At 45.4% G+C, this 19,792-nt stretch overlaps 2 protein-coding genes across 2 annotated transcripts in view; one reads left to right on the plus strand and one right to left on the minus strand.

Moving 5' to 3' along the window:
* Positions 1 to 15,297, plus strand: part of plxnd1 (plexin D1) — a 61,612-nt gene extending 46,315 nt beyond the window's left edge. The window contains exons 22-36 of the mRNA XM_062392719.1: positions 866 to 978; positions 2,056 to 2,160; positions 3,210 to 3,340; positions 4,468 to 4,666; positions 5,078 to 5,224; positions 5,333 to 5,489; positions 5,855 to 5,958; positions 7,454 to 7,517; positions 8,777 to 8,811; positions 9,415 to 9,519; positions 9,707 to 9,870; positions 9,967 to 10,114; positions 12,954 to 13,094; positions 13,182 to 13,256; positions 14,236 to 15,297. Coding sequence (XP_062248703.1) covers positions 866 to 978; positions 2,056 to 2,160; positions 3,210 to 3,340; positions 4,468 to 4,666; positions 5,078 to 5,224; positions 5,333 to 5,489; positions 5,855 to 5,958; positions 7,454 to 7,517; positions 8,777 to 8,811; positions 9,415 to 9,519; positions 9,707 to 9,870; positions 9,967 to 10,114; positions 12,954 to 13,094; positions 13,182 to 13,256; positions 14,236 to 14,352 — 1,805 coding nt within the window. The 3' untranslated portion in view covers positions 14,353 to 15,297. The remainder of the gene's footprint in view (positions 1 to 865; positions 979 to 2,055; positions 2,161 to 3,209; positions 3,341 to 4,467; positions 4,667 to 5,077; positions 5,225 to 5,332; positions 5,490 to 5,854; positions 5,959 to 7,453; positions 7,518 to 8,776; positions 8,812 to 9,414; positions 9,520 to 9,706; positions 9,871 to 9,966; positions 10,115 to 12,953; positions 13,095 to 13,181; positions 13,257 to 14,235) is intronic.
* A 1,025-nt stretch (positions 15,298 to 16,322) lies between these two features.
* Positions 16,323 to 19,550, minus strand: LOC133957242 (rhodopsin-like). The gene is made up of 5 exons (XM_062392720.1): positions 19,190 to 19,550; positions 18,923 to 19,091; positions 18,623 to 18,788; positions 17,508 to 17,747; positions 16,323 to 16,445 (listed from the first exon to the last, which is right to left on the minus strand). Exons 1-5 carry the CDS (start codon positions 19,548 to 19,550, stop codon positions 16,323 to 16,325), a joined length of 1,059 nt encoding a protein of 352 aa, XP_062248704.1.
* Positions 19,551 to 19,792: the final 242 nt, after the last annotated feature.

Genomic DNA, 19,792 nt, shown 5'->3' on the forward strand with positions numbered 1-19,792 from the left:
GTTCTGCGCAGAAAGATGTGTAAAAAGCAAATGAACGAGGGAGTGAGAAACAATGGGATATTGATATATTCCAGGTTACAGGAACGGGAGTGTTTTGGTAGAAGTATGAAAAGGGAGGCCGAGGGGAGATTCTGCTATTCAAGGCTGTTCCAGCTAATTGGGAGCGGACGGTTTAGAGGACGAGGTGTCCTCTGGGTGTGAGCAGGACGATAAAGAACCGGGAGAAGTAATGAAATATGTTTGAAATCCCTCACGTCTGGTATTCCCGTCTTCCTGGTCAAACGCAGTCTGAAGAAATCGGTTTTGTAACCAAAAGACATCTCTCATCCTGCAACAGGAAGCACTTCACCATAAAGGGATCTCCAGCATCTCATTAGGAGGCAACATTATCCTACAATATTAGCACGCAGATAAAAGAAGTCAGTGTCTGGACTGATACTGTTTCTGCATGTCAAACTTCAGCCTGCACACATGTTTTGGATGACGGCCTCAGTCAGGATTTCGCTGCTCTGCTTGTCGTTTGGTAAATATTTGCCTGTATGCTGTGCTGAGCTGCTCAATCTGGCAAACAGAACGCAAGAGAGAGAAAGATAGAAAAAATGAAAGGATTAGTGTTTGGTGTATTTATTACAGAGCACCAGGTCGAGGAAATGAAAAGTTCTGATACCACGTTTCTTCTAAAATATCCCTCAGATCCCAGAGCAGCCTGGGAGAAATTCGATGGAAGTTGTGTTAGCCTGCAAAACACATTCCTGACTCATTTTGCTTAGCGACAAGTGAAGCATGATGACCCAGATACAATAAACAACTGTGGTTTGATGAGATTTATTCACCATTGGTCTTGTGTTTGTCCTCATCCTTCCAGGCTTTGCAGAGCTGCAGACAGACATGACCGACCTTACCAAGGAGTTGAATAGCAGCCAGGGCATCCCGTTTCTGGAGTACAAACAGTTTGTCACGCGCACATTCTTCCCCAAGGTGAGACACACTATTTTTACCCGCTATCTGATCTACCTGGTGGACTGAAAATGCAATTTTTCTCAATGGGGTTTTAATTATTTTTTTCACCGACATGTCCCATTTCACTTCTCCCATCGCTTATCATACTTAGCAAACAAATTCACCTTGGAACTTTTTTAAACATAGAGTAAACGTCTAGCAAAGTGAGGCTCAGTTTGGCCACCTGCTGGAGAGTTAATGTGTTCTCCATAGGTAAGCATTTTTTAAAGTGCAACACTATGAAGGTAGACTGTGGGTCTATTTTTTCCACCGGCACAGACAGACACAACTCAGCGGGCTTTTGTCTACCAACCACAGGCATGGACTCCCAAGGAGACAGAACAATGACGGGCGCTAAGTCAAATAAACTTTCCCCCTGATTTCTCAAAAACACACTTTACGCCACTCACACAGTTTTGCAAGTACACAGTCTCTTGTGCAATGGTAGCCTTCGCTGGTTTGTTGCACTGGACAACGTTTTGTGTTTTGAAGGAAGTGAGAGGGGAGAGTGTTGAAAAGCTGCAAAGAGGGAAACATCAATTTAAGCATCTCTGCTTCCGCAACCCCTCCATAGTTTTTCTGCTTAGACAGCAACCCGACTCTGCACGCTCCTTTTTTTTTCATTGAGCTTCTGGTTCTCTTAGATTACACACACTCAAACAAACACTCACACACACACACACACAAAGCAGTGTTAGACATTAACTCAGACAAAGATGAAATACAAGCCAATTGTAGCTGCTCAGAAATGACAGCGTGCACTGAGAGGCTGCCTCTTGGCTCTGAGTCAGTTTGTCTCTAAGCCTTTACGGCTCATGATGTGTTGTGTCATGGTGTCATGTTTCCTTTTTATGGTCAGTCAGGGCCCATGTTCAAGGCCTCTCTAAAGAAAATTCTTCCCTTTGGTTCCAAACTGCAAATATACGGCCAAACTCTCAAGGCCAGCGCTTTTTATATTTCCCTGTCTATCAAGTTTTTACTCTACCTTTCCTGTGTCTATAACGAGAGCTGACTTTGTGTTACAGTTCGCTCTGTGTTTATTTATGTGTGTTTCAGATGTGCTCTGATTACGAGAAGAGTCTTGTCCAGCCTGTCTACGAGAATGATGCTCTGGGCCCTCGAGTGCTGCCGGAGACCCACCCACTGCTGCAGGACTGGAAGGTGAGGGGTTAAGCCATTTGGATGATAGGTTTGCTCTCTCTTGTGCCCGAGTGCCTTGAATTGGCTCCTTTTTCACTCCCTTGTTTCTCAACTGGGTCACACTGAAGCTTGTTAGGGCTTTGTGGTGAGCTCATTCTTGATGACTAGAACAGAAAGGCCTATTCTGCAATTTTGCCTTTATGGGTTTGTTATAATAAGTAACATGTCTCACTATGTGTTTGTGTGCCCTCCCGTGCTCTTGTGTGTTTATTTGACCACTTACGCATGTCGTTCAGAGGAGTCAAGTGAGGGGGGACGCACAAAAAATGTTGAGCTGCCCACGGAGTTGATGGCAGGTTGTTGACACACTTCTCACTGGAGCCAATTCGACCAAATTGTGTGCGTTTTATTGAAATCCATCTCTAGTGTGTGTATGCATGTGTGTGACGGTAGTGAGAGCCATTGTATGAGGGGAGCGTGGGAGAGGGAGCGTGCACTTTCACTCCATAATGTGAATGATGTGAACGTGTGTGTGTGAGCGTGCGTGCGCACAATAGAAAGAGAGAAAGTAACGATTGTAGTGCTAGTTTTGGGTCGGCAGCCGGGGGAGTCTGTCTAACGGTGATGAAGTGCCTTGGATCCACATCGTCTTCCCAGGAAGTGTTTTCCAGGTCACAGCAAATAAATCTCATAGGCGGGCATTTATCTTAATGGACACCCCTGTTCTCCTTCTGTCAGGCTGCAAACCACACCATATGGCTGCAGTCCAGAGGGAAGACTCCATCTCACCGCTGCTCAGTTGCACCCATAGATAGGCCATACTCATTAAGCCGACTCGGCACATTTAGAGACAATCAAACACAGTCAGGGAGCCCGCAGCACGAGATACAGATACTGTAGAGAGACCCGGAGAGAAGGATGTGCCCAAAGCAGCAGAAAGAAGAAGAGTGGTAGCAAGATGAAGTGTTCCCTCGACAGGTCAAAGTAGATTATCGAGTGTGCAGCAGGTGTGTAATGGAATTCTGGTGAAATTGTGCAGAGAAATAACAGTTTGACCCGTCTGTCACCAGTCCACCAACACAACAAAGCCCAACGTGGAGGAGGGCATCACCATGTTTTCCACTCTTCTCAACAACAAGCACTTCCTGGTCACATTTGTCCACGCCCTGGAACAGCAGAAGGACTTTGCTATACGAGACAGGTAACAGCTTCAACTCATTTACTGTATGCTCGACATGACAGTTAAAAAAAACACTGGTGTTGAGTTTATGCCATTAAATCTGTGGAATTTATTCAACTGAGTGACTTCTGTGAGAAAGATGTTAATTCTATTTTTGAGACTTGATTAAGTGGTGGTATCGTTTCATTGAAGTGTTTTAAGTTGCTATAATTAATAGTTTTATATTCAATATGGTTGTAGTCACCTCACAGCAAGAATATTCTCAGTTTGGATGCCGGTCTTTCTGTTGTTTGCATTTTCTTCCTGTGTCTCGGTGGGTTTTCTCCTGGTACACTGACTTCCTCCAACGGTCCAAAGACATGCAGAGTCTCTAAATTGACCTTAGGTGTGAATGTGAGAGTGAATAATTATTTATGTCTGTATGTTGGCCCTGTGATACGCCAACGACCTGTCCAGGGTGTACCCAGCCTCTCGCTAATAACATGTTATGTGAAAGATGTGTCACGTGCTGATGAACCCACAGAGAATCATCGACCGACACTGGTCATCGTTCAGCTCATTGTTTTGGTTTTCAAACCCACAACTTTAATGTTTTGGTTCATACCCTACTTGGCTGGATAAACAGAAAGCAATGGATGGATGGATGGATTTTTTTTTACTGTTATCTTGCATTGATACAAGACTCTAAGATTGTGTCTATGGCAGCTGTTTACAACCCAACAGCATCACTTACTCTGCCTTTGTGTGCACTTGGTCATCTGTCACCGTAGCCGCCCCACAGGGCTGTTATGGTCCTGAAACTAGCCAGTCATTGTGGAGAATGAGAGAAATTCCAGAGACCACATCCCTGTTGCAGCTCAGCGTCAGCACTTACTGAATGATGTAGCCTCTCTCTCCTGGATTAAAGGGGCTTTGTTAGGGAAATCCCCTGCACCTCTGGTTTTAGTCACCCGGACACTCCCTGCATTAGATGGGGGCTTTATTTGGCTCTGCAGTCATAGGTGCTGGGAGGAGGAACCTTCTTGTTGTTTCTGTAATGTAGACATCTGTTTTTTTCTTACACTAACCACATGCTGACAGGGCCATGTTTGTAGGAGTATGTTTTTGCTCATCCGTCTGCTGAGCTAATCTGTTCTTTCATCCTTCAGATGCAGCCTAGCGTCTCTGCTCACCATCGCCCTCCATGGTAAACTGGAGTACTACACCAGCATAATGAAGGATTTGCTGGTGGACCTGATCGATGCTTCGGCGTCAAAGAACCCCAAACTGATGCTGCGCCGCACGGAGTCGGTTGTGGAGAAAATGCTGACCAACTGGATGTCCATCTGCATGTACAGCTACCTCAAGGTGAGGAGAAGAAAGAGGAAGGTTCTGCAATGTAATGGGATGTGTGCATACCCCCTTTATACAACCACATTTAGACTCACCAGATTTGGATTTTCACCAAATTACCTATATTTCCTCTACACATGTCAATTTTTTTTATTAATATCCATAAAGGGAATGTCTTATCTCACTATGTTGAAGAGAGAGAACAAAAATTATTGGTTCAACCCCCTGATACGGAGCCGCACCAAAACTGAATGGATTCTTCCCTGATACAACACACATCCTTTCACTTGGTTTCATAGTAATTTGTCCAGTTATTTCTGTATAATCTTGCACACAAACCAAACAACGAACATGGGGGAAAACTCCTCTGCGGCGGTCTTAACAATGAAGCGCCACAGCTCTGAATCTTGACTCAATTGTTCACAGGAGACAGTGGGTGAGCCGTTCTTCCTGCTGCTGTGTGCGATCAGGCAGCAGATCAACAAGGGATCCATAGATGCCATCACAGGGAAGGCCCGCTACACCCTAAATGAGGAGTGGCTGCTCCGTGAGAACATCGAGGCCAAGCCACAGGTCTGATAACTCACTTGCTCTTGATCCATCTTTCGCACCCTAACTTTTTTCTAAGCAGAGCTCAGAGGTCAATGTCAAACTAACAAAATTGTTCCTTTGCTCTTGCAGAACATGAACGTGTCCTTCCAGGGCTGTGGCATGGACTCGCTACCTGTCAGGGTCATGAACACAGACACAATCTGCCAGGTGAAGGAGAAAATCCTTGAAGCCTTTTATAAAAACCTTCCATTCTCCCAGTGGCCCCGAGCCGAAGATGTAGACCTGGGTAAGAGCACATTTTCTCTGATTATTTCCATCCTCTCCCCTCCACAGCCCTCCCAGATATAGTAATCTCCTTTGCAAAAGGTCAATTCCCCTCATGAAGCTCAACAAACCTGAGGCTGCAATATAACAAATGACAGAATCCATCGAGGAGAGTGTACAGTCATAATCACAAAGAGTTATTGCTTTCAAAGGCTGTGGAGCCTGCAGAGCTGATTTGATTAATGGCCGCAGAATATTTCCACAGGTCGCGCCGCGGAAAGTTATAACATAGCTGCCCTCTGTCGCTGGTATATTATTTTTTCCAAATTCCGGATGAACTTGTCTGATATCACTTCCCTCCCTTCTCCCGTGTCCTCTCTCCTTCAGAGTGGTTCGACTCCGGCAGCAACAGTAAACTTCTGGCGGACCTGGATAATTCAACAGTGATGGAGGACGGAAGAAAGAAGCTCAACACAGTCTGCCATTACCTGGTGTGTATGTGTGTGTGTTTGTGTGTGTGTGTGAGAGTGTACCTGTAAATCCCTGATATTATAAACAGACCAACTGGGGTGTTGAGGTGGAATATCACTGTAAATGGTCTCAATGGCTGTTCAGGGGTCGAGGGTTCACTCTGATGCTACAGTTTGCTGAAAGTGTTTCAAGGTCATGTATGTGTTTCTCTTTATAATAACATTGTACAGGTCATTTATTGAAGCTGAAGCAAAGCTGCTGCATTCAAACTGTTGTTATGAAGATTCTGAATTTGGACTTTAAATGTTCAGTGTGAATATATATATATTGTTAATATAATAATATAATTTATAAAATATCCTGGTGATGTTTTCACTGGGGTTTAAATCATCTAAATCATACGAATCAAAGGTGGGATGGGAAGGCATCCCTTTAAAAAAACTGCCAAAGAGATCCCTGATCAGCCATATACATATCCATTTGCTAGAATATTGGGTGTGTCAGGAATACTATAGAATGTTTTATTTATGAGTTAACTTTATACAAAATACAGAGAGTCTTATGAGGTACTGTACATTCAAGATATAAATCGAGTGTCTTCTATCCCTGCATGTTCTCCTGGACTGACTCCGTAATGATCCGGGCTCTCTGGGGGGCAGAAAATCTATTGCATTGTCAATGTTTCTGGAGAGGGTTCTTTTTTGCCTCCGGCTGTGTGCTGTGGCTCATTGTCATGCTGCAGAATTTATCTGAGACCAATCAGATACCTCTGTGATGGTGTTGCACGATAGATAATGATTGAAACATCTTGGGGTCTGTTCCTACGTCCTTAAGACAGAAATACTCCAACAATGTGTCAGAACAAGTCTCAATTTAAGACCATCGTGCTCGTTGGCACTCAGATGGGCACGAGTATATTTGCTATTGACAGCTCGACAAAAAAACTGCATCAGTCTGAAAGCTGCAACCAGCATGTGCATCCTTCTTGACAACAGTTTTGTAAGACAGGGCCAAACTTGAAAGAACAACAATAAATGTCATGTGGGGGTATTCCATTAAGAATACATTTTGGTGCCTGTGTGTTTGCTTATGTCTGCATTCATTTGTGCATGAGTAAGCAGAGGTTCAGTTCCCCTTCGACCTTTGACCTTGTACCTGTACTTGTTAAGTGTTCTGTTTAGTTTTCGCTGAGCTTTGGGGACAGAGCTGTGAAAGCAGCGAGCTGCAGCTTGTACTAACAGTCTAGGTTCACTGGCGAGGCTGTTAAATCCGTTTCACCACAAGTTGACTTTAATGAGTTCAGCCAGGCTCCTGCAGACTCGCCACCACCCTGGATACACACGGGACCAACACACATGTGTTCTAACAAACATGCGCACCTCTCAACACCGCACCCCCATGAGGGCCTGCTTAATGATGCTGTTCTGTTGCACCCTGGCTCACCCCTGACCCTGTGCCCTATGTCTTCTCCCGTCCCATCACCCTCCTCCTCTTCCTTCCTCTCTGTCTTCACAGATCCCGGAGGGGGCATCACTAGCCATGAGCATGAAAGACAAGAAAGAGAAAACCCTGGGGAGAGGTACATCACCTTCGAACTCACCCACTCTCTGTCGCTTTGTCACCCAGTCTCACCCACACTTGGATAAATACACACACTTGCGCGATCGCAGGAAACAGCACACGCTCAGCTGATCACAAGAACACGATACGCTCATGTAAACACGTATGAAATCACACACCCTCCCTTTCCCAAAAGACACAGCGGCCATCTAAACACACTCCCACCTCATAAATCACAACACATTCTCCCCTGCCTCACACAAGTGTCATGCTGCCGCCTCAGTCAGAGCTCTTTTTTTGTATTATAGATGTATTCCATTAGCAAATGTCAGCTTGTGGGTGAAAAACAAAAGTTGGCCCATTGTCCAGCCTCAAGCTGTAATATAATGACTTCTCTGCCCGTTGACAGATTAGTTTACATGCAGCCTTTAATGGGCTTGTCCAGTTGCTGTCTAAGGTCCACCTTACATAATCAGTACCAGCCCAGAGCTCAGTTCTGCTGCGGCTCTGTCCATCAGGGCCTCTGCTCTCATTCATACTGCGCCAAAAATAGGCTTATGTGCTCCAAACCTGGCTCCGGCTTCAAAGCGTCAGAAGGGTGTTATGAAAGTGTAGTGCTCCCTGGCTAATATAAAACACTGTCCTGCCTGCCTGTGATCAGTGCTGAGGGTCTGGACTGAGGCCCAGTGGGCAGAAGCATCGCTGGCAGAGTCGCCTGTAATGAGAACACACCCACCATGTATCTGTGTGATTGTACGAGTGCCTGCCCTTGTTTTTGTGTTGTGTGTTTGTGTCTGTGTTTTTGTTCTTGTGCATGGACATGCGTCTACATGCGTCTTCATATTTGCTCATGCATTTGTATGAGTGTGTTTGTGTGCGCAGACCTATGTATAAACCAGTGCAGTTTAATGCTCTTTCCCAGCGTTGGTCCAGCATTACCATCTCATTACACCGGCTCCAGAGCCAATCACAGACTCTGTGTGTCTGTCTCCCCTAATCTCTCTCTTTTCTCTTTCCTTTCACTCGTAATCTTTCTCTTTCATTCTCTCAGACAGCTCCCCTCCCCTACCGGCCCACAGTCCACCTTAATCACTTTCTCCTCTTGCATGTACTCTATCTCCCTCGCTCCACTGTCACTCTCGCTCTTGTATTTTTCCTCCCCTGTACGTGTCACACTCCCCGGTGCTCCCCCCTCCTGTCTCCTCTCATTCTCTCAGGTCTCCAACTTGCTGATTGCACATTGTTTCATGCTGTGTGTTTCTTTTTTTGTCTCCTCAGCCAAAGATCTGGATACGGAGAAATATGTACATTTGGTGAGTATCTCATCATAGGTAATTGGAACACGTCGTTAAATGTTCACTGAATTTATCGCCAGAGGTTTTTTCCTGTGCATGGCGGCATTAGTCAGGCTGGTGACAGAGAGAATGGGGGTGAATGGAGGTGAAAATGAAAGCTGCTGAGAGGACATGACAGCACTAATGCCGCTTAAGTTCCTTTATAAACGTTAGCTAAGATATGGGCCCTCTGACTTTAGAATAATGAGTTCCTTGGAATACAATTTGCCGGGTGACTAGTTAGTTTGACAGGACAGTTCTGTTATCCGTTTTTGAGACACAATTGGCTGGAATTTGTCTCTTATTCTTCCCCTGCCCCTATTTAGACCTGTATGAGCAAGTTAGAGACATGATCCTGTACACAGCGGGAAAAATTCCCATGCCCAACCACTTCCTCTATTCTGTATGTTTCAAAATACCCTGATGTTGTTTCTGGATCATGTGTCTAATGCATGAGACAATGAAAACCCCCTCAGACTGCTGGGACTGCAGAGACAATGGAGCATTCACGTGGGTACTTGTGGGGTTTATTTCTCCAACCTGTGTACAGTATGTTGACCTTCGGCATCTGTCGTGTTCCAGGTCCTACCTCACGATGATCAATCGGAGCACAAGAGGTCGCACAGGCCGAGTCACCGCAAGAAAGTCCTGCCTGAAATCTACCTGACACGCCTGCTGTCTACCAAGGTGCGTGGAAAAATAAAGAGGCTGCAAACAGACTTTAGACACAGCTAGATATCCATCTCATTGTTCTATGTCATCTTTATATCACCCATATTAACCTCAGGAGCCTTCCTGGCCTTCCGACATCACATTAAACCGTGTCACTGTGTGCGAGTGTGTGTGAGCCGCCTTTTTTCCTTCATCTCCACAGGGAACTCTTCAGAAGTTCTTGGATGACCTCTTTCAAGCCATCCTTAGCATCCCTCCGGAGCGCCCCCCTCTGGCTATCAAATATTTCTTTGACTTCCTGGAGGAACAGGCGGACAAACGGGGCATCACAGACCCAGACACCCTGCACATCTGGAAAACCAACAGGTAGACGACTTAACCCAGTGCCTAAAGGGTCCCTTCGGTTACCTCACTGTATGTGCAAGGATTTAAAAAGCTTTGTCTCTCCCCCCCACTGTGCAGTTTACCTCTGCGTTTCTGGGTGAACATCCTGAAGAACCCCCAGTTTGTGTTTGACATTGATAAGACGGATCACATGGATGCCTGTCTGTCTGTCATCGCCCAGGCTTTCATCGACGCCTGCTCCATTTCTGACCTGCAGCTCGGCAAGGTGAGTCTGTCTGATCAGGGGCTTTCTTTGACCCCCTCATTATTCTGTTGTCTTCCATTGAAGACTAAATAAGCTATCAGCAGTTCCTGTTCGCACCGTTGGATGTATAGATAATTATCACAGAATTTAGTTGATACCAATGAAAACTTGATGAGACATGTTTAGGAGTCAAAAGGAACATGTTATTTATTGGATTTCTCAGGGGTTTATGGATCTTTACTTCCCACGTGTATATCATCCATTTCCCTTGCTCCCCTGGGAGGGGGTGTGCCACAACATGACAACCTCTGATCTGTCACACTGTAATTATTATTATCACTGCTATATTTACCTATATTAATAAATATGAAATACATGATGGGTTATATAGCTGTGTCCATCCATCTCTCTGCCTTTCTGGCTGTCTATGTGTGTAACATGTACTCTAACACACACACACACACACACACACACCTAGTCCCCCTGTGAACCTTCATCCCAAAGCCTTCAGCCTGTCAGCTCCATCTACTTCTGCTCATGTTATTTCAGCCCAGTCGGCTGATCCAAGGTCATGAGCACCAGGGATCCCTTTTTGGTGCTGTGTGAGTTTGTGTGTACAAGTGTGTATGTTCGGGCGTGCATGTGTATGCCTGTCTATGCCTGTTTGTGTGTTTGTGTGTGTGTGTGTGTGTGTGAGTATGTATGTGTGTGCTTGCATGTCAATGTCGTCACTGCTCACAAATCCGTCTCATCCCTCAGACACCGTGACCCTGGGCACGCTCTGCTTCCTGTCTCTCTCTGACTGGCTTCCTCCCTAGAGGAAGTCGAGGACTCATCAAATAATGCTTCTCTTTCACAGAGAGACTCTCTGATTTATAAACCTCTCTTCGGTGCCAAAGCCAGTGCGGTCAAATAGCAGCAGTATTCACGTGTGCGTGCAGGGGGAAACATACCTATGGACCAACGGCTCTGAGATGTTTTTGCTCAGTGTGTGTTAGTGTGTGTGTGTGTGTGTGTGTGTGTGTCTGCAGCCTCCTCATTAACTGGTCACATCTGGCTTTGCACACACAGTGTTGTGGAGTTACCAGGTTCAAGGATATGGCCGCATTTTCTTCTGTAGGCCAAGGAGACTGACTTATCGCTGTATTTCCCTCACGTGTTCACGGTCACTTGTTTGTGTTTGAGTGTGTGTGATGGCCGCGGGACAGGGGAGTGAAGGGTACGGGACCTGGATTAGCAGGAGCACAGCAGGGGGTGTGAGAGAGGTGGGAAACTAAGCAACTCTCGCTGTTTCCACTGAAACCTTCCTACCTGGCAGAATGCAGACATGGAGGGCCATGGGGGTCATAGGGGGGTTACCGGGCAGATGGTAGAACAGCAGGAAGTGACCTTGCGGACAGGAAGCCGGAGGGTCCAGAATCAGAAAGAGGGACTGTGGCTGCAGCCGTTCAGTCCCCCCTAATACCTTTAACACACACAAATAACTCATGACACATAGAAATAGCGAGGTGCGCTGTGAGCACATTCACTGAAGCTAAAAGCTGAGGCCGCCCGTCTCCTTTCCGCATCTTTCTCCCTGTCCTACTTTTCTCTGTCCCTCTCACACACACACACAAACACACACTGAGCACCTAAAGACCTGCACACACCCACTCGCAACAGTAGTCACCACTTAAACTCGAATATGCCCACTACCTCTTAGCCCCGCCACTTTTCTTCCTGCTTCAATGAGCACCAGTGCGAGAGCCTGAAAGTGACTCTGGAGAGAATGGCAGAAGTATGAAGGAGTATGATTTCAACTGGAATGTTCCTTCTCCAGCTCTGGCTTTTTCAGTCTCCTGTTGTGAAGAAAGGAAACGGTTCCCTCCCTCCATTGTCTCGTTTTAGTCCGGTTCAGACAGGGTCATCGAGAAATAACATCCAGGATGACTAAACAGCTCCTTATTCGGACACCAGTGGTAGAAGAAGTAGTAAAAGAAAAAGTCAAAGTAGCAGTAACACCTCATCATATATATATCACCTCCGCTGAGGAGGATGTGTTTTAACCTCCTTCCGTTTACACAAAAATGTGTTATGAGTCAGGAAATAACCTTTTACAACAGTTTTTTTTTTCTTGCTTTATCATTTCGAAAGGGAATTCCCAGACAATTATTCATGGATTTCATGAGAAAAATTCCAGCACATTTAGGGAACTGATATCTGTGAGTGTGTAGCAGTGCAGCTTGATTGTATTTCAGGGGACTGTTTGGTGATATGAGTTTACTGAGGGACATTGCAGTTAGAATTTTATTGAAAGAGAACATCTTTTAAAGTTTCAGCTGGTCAACCTCAATTAAAATCCTTTATATATTACAATTATAAGATATATAATCATATTTTATAGAATGATCATAAATTTGTTTTAAATTGAAATCTTTATTCTTACACTAATTAGCTTTCAGTCAAATGTAATGAATTAAAATGTCTGTGCTGTTCCCTGCAACGCTCCGATGTAAAGTATCATAAAATGAAAATAATAGTACAAGCTCAAATAGATTTATAGTCGGATTCTTCCATAACATAAATGATGCACGTGAACATTCCGACCTCTATTCCCTGCTACACTGCTGATAGTTCAGTAAATTTATATGCCAGCTTCCTCCTGTGTTCGCATTCAGTTGTTTGTGAATTTAGAAAATTAATCTTAATTTGTTCCCGTTTGGATCTTAGGCTCTGCCAAGGAGTATGTGAGGTCTGTAACAAGCTGGTTCACATTTGTTCCAGAGCACCACATGGGCAGAGCCACACCGTGCCAGGATAATATTAGTTAAAAGCAATGATACGAGTCTCCTGACTGAAATGCGTGTGTTTTACTTTGCAGGACTCCCCGACCAACAAGCTGCTGTATGCCAAGGAGATCCCGGAGTATAAGAAGAGGGTGCAGTGCTACTACCGGCAGATACAGGAAATGGCGCCTCTCAGTGAGCAGGAGATGAACGCTCACCTGGCTGAGGAGTCACGGGTGAGTCAAGTGCTAAGAATGTTTCTGTTTGCATGTTTTTACTGAGAACTTAAATCTAACATTACACTCTGTTGTCCGCCTCTGCAGAAACACAGGAACGAATTCAACACCAACCTGGCCTTGACAGAAATCTACAAATATGCCAAAAGATACAGACACCAGGTGAGAGGACAGATTCTTACGTCCCTGTTGTTCTGATCTAAGATCCAGATTAGATATGAACTCGTGTTTAAACTGGCCCTCAGTTGGTTCCTTTCACTGTATTGAATTTCACAGATTGGAATCAGAGACGTGAAGATCTCGTGCATGTTGAGAGATGAGTTAAACTGTAAACAGCTTCTCGCCCAATGTCTGGACAAGTGTCTACACTAAGTAGCCAACTTATCTCTTTCAATGTTAAAAACATCAGATGTGATCACTTCTCCGTCCAATCCTCTCTTGCAGCCCACATACACTTCACTTTTTACTTTGAGCAAACAAGAAGCTGTTTAACCCCCCCCCCCCCCCCCCCCCCCTGCTTTATGGTAGTTGCTGCTCCATATGTCCTGTTTCACTTTGAACCGGGTTGCTACAAGCCCCGGCTGTCCTCCCCCAGTGTTTCCTCGCTGCTGTGACTATTCTCCGGAGAGGCTTAGTCAGTGGTGACTGTGCCTTAATGGAGCGCCCTCATGATAATTCAGTTTAGCTGCTTTCCCCTGTCATGCTACTGTACTGACGTGGGCCAGGGGCTTAGCCTCGGATTCACGGAGCCCTGTGAATGGCCCCTGATTGCCCATTCTCTCGCTCCGGCTCAGTTCGCTCTGCCTGGTAGCACTCTGCTGCTAAGAGCCCATAAATCCCACTGACACAGTGACAACTATTTGGGCGTGTAAAAAAAACACGGCAGTTGTGGGTTTTGTAAATATGTGAAGAGCAAAGGCCTTTGTGCTGTGGAGGCATGCGTGAAGGAGAGGCTGAAGCACTCTGCTCGTTCCACTGCTGCTCGCTGCCTCTTCTGCATCGTTCAGCTTTCTATGTCCAGGCAGGTGGCTGACTTCCTCCCTCTCCCTGATAGATAGATAGATGCATGAATGCTCAACAGCCACCGAGAGTCATCTTTGTTGTGTTCTTCTCTTTTTTGTGTCTCCGCCCCCCGGGTCAGGTGGTGAGCGCTCTGGAGTCGAACCCCACTGCACGGCGCACTCAGCTGCACCACAAGTTCGAGCAGGTCATTGCCCTTGTGGAGGACAACATCTACGAGTGCTGCAGCGAAGCCTGAACCCGCCAGCCTCCTCGACTCGCCAATCTCTTTCTCCTGCTCACAGCTGCCTCTCTCCCACCCACACGGTCGCTCGGGAATTTCAGGGCCACTGTGGAGTTTGCCTTCATGAGCGGCATTGTTATTCCGACAGACTCTCACAAGCGTGGAGAGTGGCAGAGCAAGGGACTTGATCCTGCCTCTTCCGGGGTTATACACTTGTGAGGTGTTCCTGATTTCATTTGGGACCGCCTAACAATTTCCCCAAATATTTCCCCATGACCCGGGCAGAATTCCAGTCCAGCTATACTTTAGACTGTGTAGAAGCTTGGAGATGGGGCTTTGATTTTTTCTGGATGTCTTTACACTTACTGGGAGCTACAGGAAGCCCTGGTGGCGATCTTAACGCACTGAACCCTCTTCTGAAGGGAACGAGCCAATGATGCACTGTACTGTATTATAATGTCCATAGCAATATTTATAGATGTGTTATAATGCTTTCAGGTGGCCTGTTCATCAGGATGAGTAGGAACGGCCCTGATGAACTCCTCATTTCTTAAAGCCTGCACTGTTCTCAGGTGTGATCGGTGAAGATGGGCGACTGGCTCCCATCGGTGCTCAGAACAATTATGTCCCAATGTGCTCTGCGGGTTGATGATGGGTTGAGGAGGAGGTGAGAGAGAGAGAGAGAGCTATAAATGACTGAAATCAAATGGTATGTGGTTCACTGGGAAGAGCTGCATCCGTATAGAAAGTGTCGATCAGTGTTTCTTGTGAACAAATGAATATCATGTCGGATTCTGACCAATTTTAAAAGAGGGAAATTTACATTTATGAAAAAACATGAGCTCAATATAATCCGAGGAGAGACTGTATTTGTGATGCCAAATGACTTGTTGGAGTTTGTGGAATAAAATTGCAGTATTTAGAATTTTAAAATGTCTAATAATTACAACATTTATTGTACTGAGTCTCAGAGTGCTTCATTTCCTAAAGCATCACAGGGATTTTGAACATTTGAGAAGCATTAGGATTAGGCCTGTTACCCCGTAAAAAAAAAAAGCACAACCTAGCATCTGGAATTCCTTAGAGAGGCTTGTAAATGTTCTCATGATGGAGCGATAGAAGGAAAAGTCATGCAGACATTCAACTTTGTTTTTAATGCAGGAAACATAACAACTTCCACAAGATCCTAGTCTTTACACAATATACAAAACAATATCCCTTCAATGCACACACTGGCATTCTGACATCAGCTTGAATACTTAAACATCCACCGCACACACGCACACACACACGCACACACACACTCACACACATCCAGACTGTTGCAGGAGGCGTCTTCTCCCTGCAGAAGCTCTCTCCAGGTCCATCTGTTTACACTCATGTCTTAGTAAATGCCGAGAGCAAACTAAACCCCTCAGCGTCATCACCGTAAAGACAAAAAGACACAACAAGAGCAGAGGACGCTTCTGTCTGATGCCTTAAAAAACACACAAGAGTCCTAAACAAATTCATGATGAGCCTCAACTAGATATATTCACATAAAGTTGATCGTTGAAAGCGGGAATTTGGGGAGGATCCATAGCTGTAACTTGAATGAGAAATGATTAAATCATACGTTGTGTATTTATTTGTATTCGATTTTCTTTAATCCTGTCTTTTACGAGGAGGGGGCGGCCGTGTTGAGCTTGGAATGTGTTCAGTTGGATCTTCACGCGGAGTCCGCCCCCCCATGGTGCCGGGTTAAACTCCGTGAAGCCAGCTGAACACGTTCCATGATTAAATGGATTGAGAAGACACACGCTGGCTCTTGAGTGTCGAGGTGTCGAGGTGTCGCTGTGCCTCTGCACCGGACACACCTGGAGAGGTAAGTTGAGAGGATTGGCCTATTCAACACAGGGCTGCTTGGCAGTGGAGGGTCCCCCAGGGGCGTGCAGGCACTGATGGGACGTGGAAGAGGACTAGCTGTGGGGGGGTTTAGTGGCAGGTCAAGCCGGTGCCACCTGGCTGGTAGACACAGATGAAGTCTGGGTTTTAGAGACGGTGGCGGCCTCATCGTCTCCAAACGGGTTCTTTCCACAGCACACCGTGGTGATCATGCAGTTTCTGAACTGGAGGAAAAGATCAGAGTCATATTTATCCAATAGAGGAGGAAGTACACAAACATTTTATGTAAGTACAAATAGACAAAAATGTATCAAGTAAAATTCCATATAAACCTTTCTACTTGAGTAAAAGCAAGGACTTGCTTTTAAATGTACTTGGTGAGTGAAGCTAGTTCCCTAATTTAACTATTATATTATAATGGCTGAGTCTCAGAAGTGAATCTATCTCAGCTGCTGCAGGAGGCGGGGTCTAATGTTATGTGTTAAGTTGCTGATGTATGTGGTGGCGTAAAAATGAAAAGTAGCTTTCAATCAGTGGTAGAAGAAGAGTTCAGATGGTGGACTGAAGTGAAAGTACCACTACATGGTTAAAATACTCCATAACATGTAAAAGTCCTGTTTCAAAACGTAGAAGCAAAAATACATTAATAGCAAAATGTAGTTTACATCTTAAAAGTACCACGAATTGTTATAAATTCCCTGTGATTGATGATAGATTGTTAATTAGTGATACAACAATGGTTCAGTAGCATTTTTTACAGTGTAGATTCTTTAACTAGACACAGTTCAGTCGTGTAGGCTGTTTCCCCAAACTCTGGGTTGGCGCTTTTGTTGCTACAAATACATTTAAGATGTGTTGCTACACAAATGTTTAAATAAATCAATAAGTTTGATCTTGTAATTTGTCTTGAACAGTAGTTTAGATCAAAGTGGAGAAATGTCTCTTAACTCGAATGAGGGCCCAACTCTGCTTATTTTTTAGTAATGTTTTGTAGCCCAAAAAGCTTGAGTGCCACCACTTGAATTATTAACGAGGCATTTTCTTTTGCGCGCACATTATGTATTTTTAATGTGTCATGTTAAAAATGTTGAAATCAACTGTCAGATAAGTAGTGTAGTAGTAGCAGCGGCTGTGCTTTGCTGTTAAAAAGTATGAAGCAGCATTACATGGAAACACTTAAAGTACAAGTAGCCTAGAATCGTACTTGAGCACAGTACTTGAGTTTGTAGTTTTCACTCTCTCTTAAACCTAATAAGAATTAACCCAGGGATCTGTGCCTCACATACCTGTCTGTTCAGCAGAATGTAGATTATGGGGTTGTACAGAGCAGCACTCTTTGCGAAGAAGGCCGGAGCCGTCATGAACACCGGGCCGAACGCTGTCCCCTGGTTGATGAAGATGTACCAGGCCACGGAGGCGTAGGGCAGCCAGCACATCAGGTAGGAGACCACCATGACGATGACCATGCGTGTCACCTCTCTCTCTGCCCTCTGGGTGGTTTTAGACTCCTGCTGCTGGGCCGCAGCCTGAGCACAGACAGATGAAGCTCATCTCGTAAAAAGCACTAATCTGCTTCTACTGTGACTAATACTAATGCAAAGGTAAACAAAAGGATCAACCTATCACTGAAACAAAACAATAAACACAAACAGAGAGAGATTTTAATCAAGGGATTAACGATATGAAATCCAAAGGATAGCAGTCATGTCTTCTATTGCTCGTAAAAATCTGTTTGTGACCGCTATGGTTTCAGAATCAGCAGTAAAACAAAGTGGGAGTTCGTCATTAACGCTCCAGTTACGCATGTAACTCAGTGGAGTCCAAACCTCCACTGAGGACCAACAGTCCCCTTATAAAACATTTAAACTCACTAGATCCAGATTTGTATTTGGATCTGCACCAAACTGCACAAACTCATGAATATCAGTGCCCTGAAAACACCTGATTTCTTTCAACAACATAATTTATCCATAAAATATTCTCTGATCAAATCAACGATATGTTGATGTGTCATTGAAATTTGGATTAATATTTTTCACCTAATCCTGCATACTTACAAACGGATTGAGCTGTTGTGAAACAGGAAGGCATGAGAAAGTCACTTCTTATACATTATCAATGTGGTGATAATATTATTAATGAGGGCATCAGGGTGACACAGTGAGTCGGCAGACTGCCCTTCAGCCGGAGGACCTGGGTATAAGCTGATATTTTGGCAATGATCTGTCCTCCTGTAGCGTCCTTGAGCCATTAAAGCCCTCACATCTCCAGAGTCTCTGCTCCGCGTGGAGGTGAGAGTGCCACAGAGCAGACACAGAGAAAAAACGAATTTTTCCACAAGGATAAACAAGGTTTCACATCCTCATTATTAATATTAACTCTGACAGTGGCGTTTTCTTACCGCTCGCACGGTGCAGAGCAGGCGACCGTAGCAGAAGAAGATGATGAAGAGGGGGATACAGAAATGGAGGACAAACATATAGATGACGAATGAGGTGTTGTTGAACTCCGGCTTGGGAGTGTAGTAGTCAATCCCACAGGAACACTGCATTCCCTCTGGGATGTACCTGCAGCCACACAAGATAATAATCTAACCATTTCCATCAACACTATCACACACAATATTTGTGGCCAGAGGAAGTGTGGAGAATGCAGAGCTATAGTCTCCCAGGTGCTTTGTTGTGCAGACACTGAAACATACCGGGACCATCCCATCAGAGGAGGTACAGCGCAGGTCAGGGCCATGATCCAGGTGGAGGCCAGGCCAGCGATGGCATGTTTTTCCCCAAAGCGGAAATTAGTCATCGGCTTACAGACCACAATGTAGCGCTCGATGGCCAAAACCACCAGAGACCAGAGGCCGATCTCCCCTGAGACGTAACACATTCAAATAGTTTGAAAAGGATGAAATGATAAACATAACTCATAGCTGGATACATGCACCATTTGTATGTGTTCTCTCTCTCACCTCCCAGAGTGGCGAAGAATCCTTCAATGTTGCAGCCGCTGACCCCTAAGATGAAATATCCGTGCAGGGCCGTGTACAGAGTGACCGTGAACCCCCCGACGACCATGAAGAGGTCGGCCACCGCCAGGTTGAGCAGCACATAGTTCAGAGGGGTCCTCAGCTTTCGATGTTTCACGGTGACATAGAGGGTGAGGAAGTTGATGGGGAAGGCGGTGATGATGAGGAATAGCATGTAGGCGGCCAGGAGAGAGTATTTCCAGGGCTCCGCCAGGTAGTATTGCGGGTGTTCAAATGGGCTGCGAACCACCCCAGTCCTGTTGGACATGGGGACGTAAAAGTTGAGTCCTTCTGTGCCATTCATGGCTGCTGAGGGTGATGGTTTTGTCTTCCTCGGAGACCTTTACGCCAGGTGAAACAGAGAAAGGACAGACGCAGGGATGGACCTTGTGGAGGTAAGGTGTCGCCTGCAGCCCTCCGAGGAGGCGCGGCACCTTTTTAACAGGCCGGGCGGATTAGGGATGCGCGCGGAGTGTTAGCAGAGATGGAATTAAGACCCTCAATCTCAGCCTCCCTCTCCCCCACTTTCACACATGCATACACACA

Source organism: Platichthys flesus, chromosome 7 (genome assembly GCF_949316205.1).
Source record: "Platichthys flesus chromosome 7, fPlaFle2.1, whole genome shotgun sequence".
Lineage (NCBI taxonomy): Eukaryota > Metazoa > Chordata > Actinopteri > Pleuronectiformes > Pleuronectidae > Platichthys > Platichthys flesus.

Excerpts from the sequence above, each read along its gene's own strand:
- LOC133957242 (XM_062392720.1), bottom strand. The coding sequence starts at position 19,550 with ATGAATGGCACAGAAGGACTCAACTTTTACGTCCCCATGTCCAACAGG. Across the intron at positions 19,092-19,189 it reads ATTCTTCGCCACTCTGGGAG|GGGAGATCGGCCTCTGGTCT; the intron begins GTGAGAGAGAGA and ends GTTACGTCTCAG. Across the intron at positions 16,446-17,507 it reads ACATTCTGCTGAACAGACAG|TTCAGAAACTGCATGATCAC; the intron begins GTATGTGAGGCA and ends CTTTTCCTCCAG.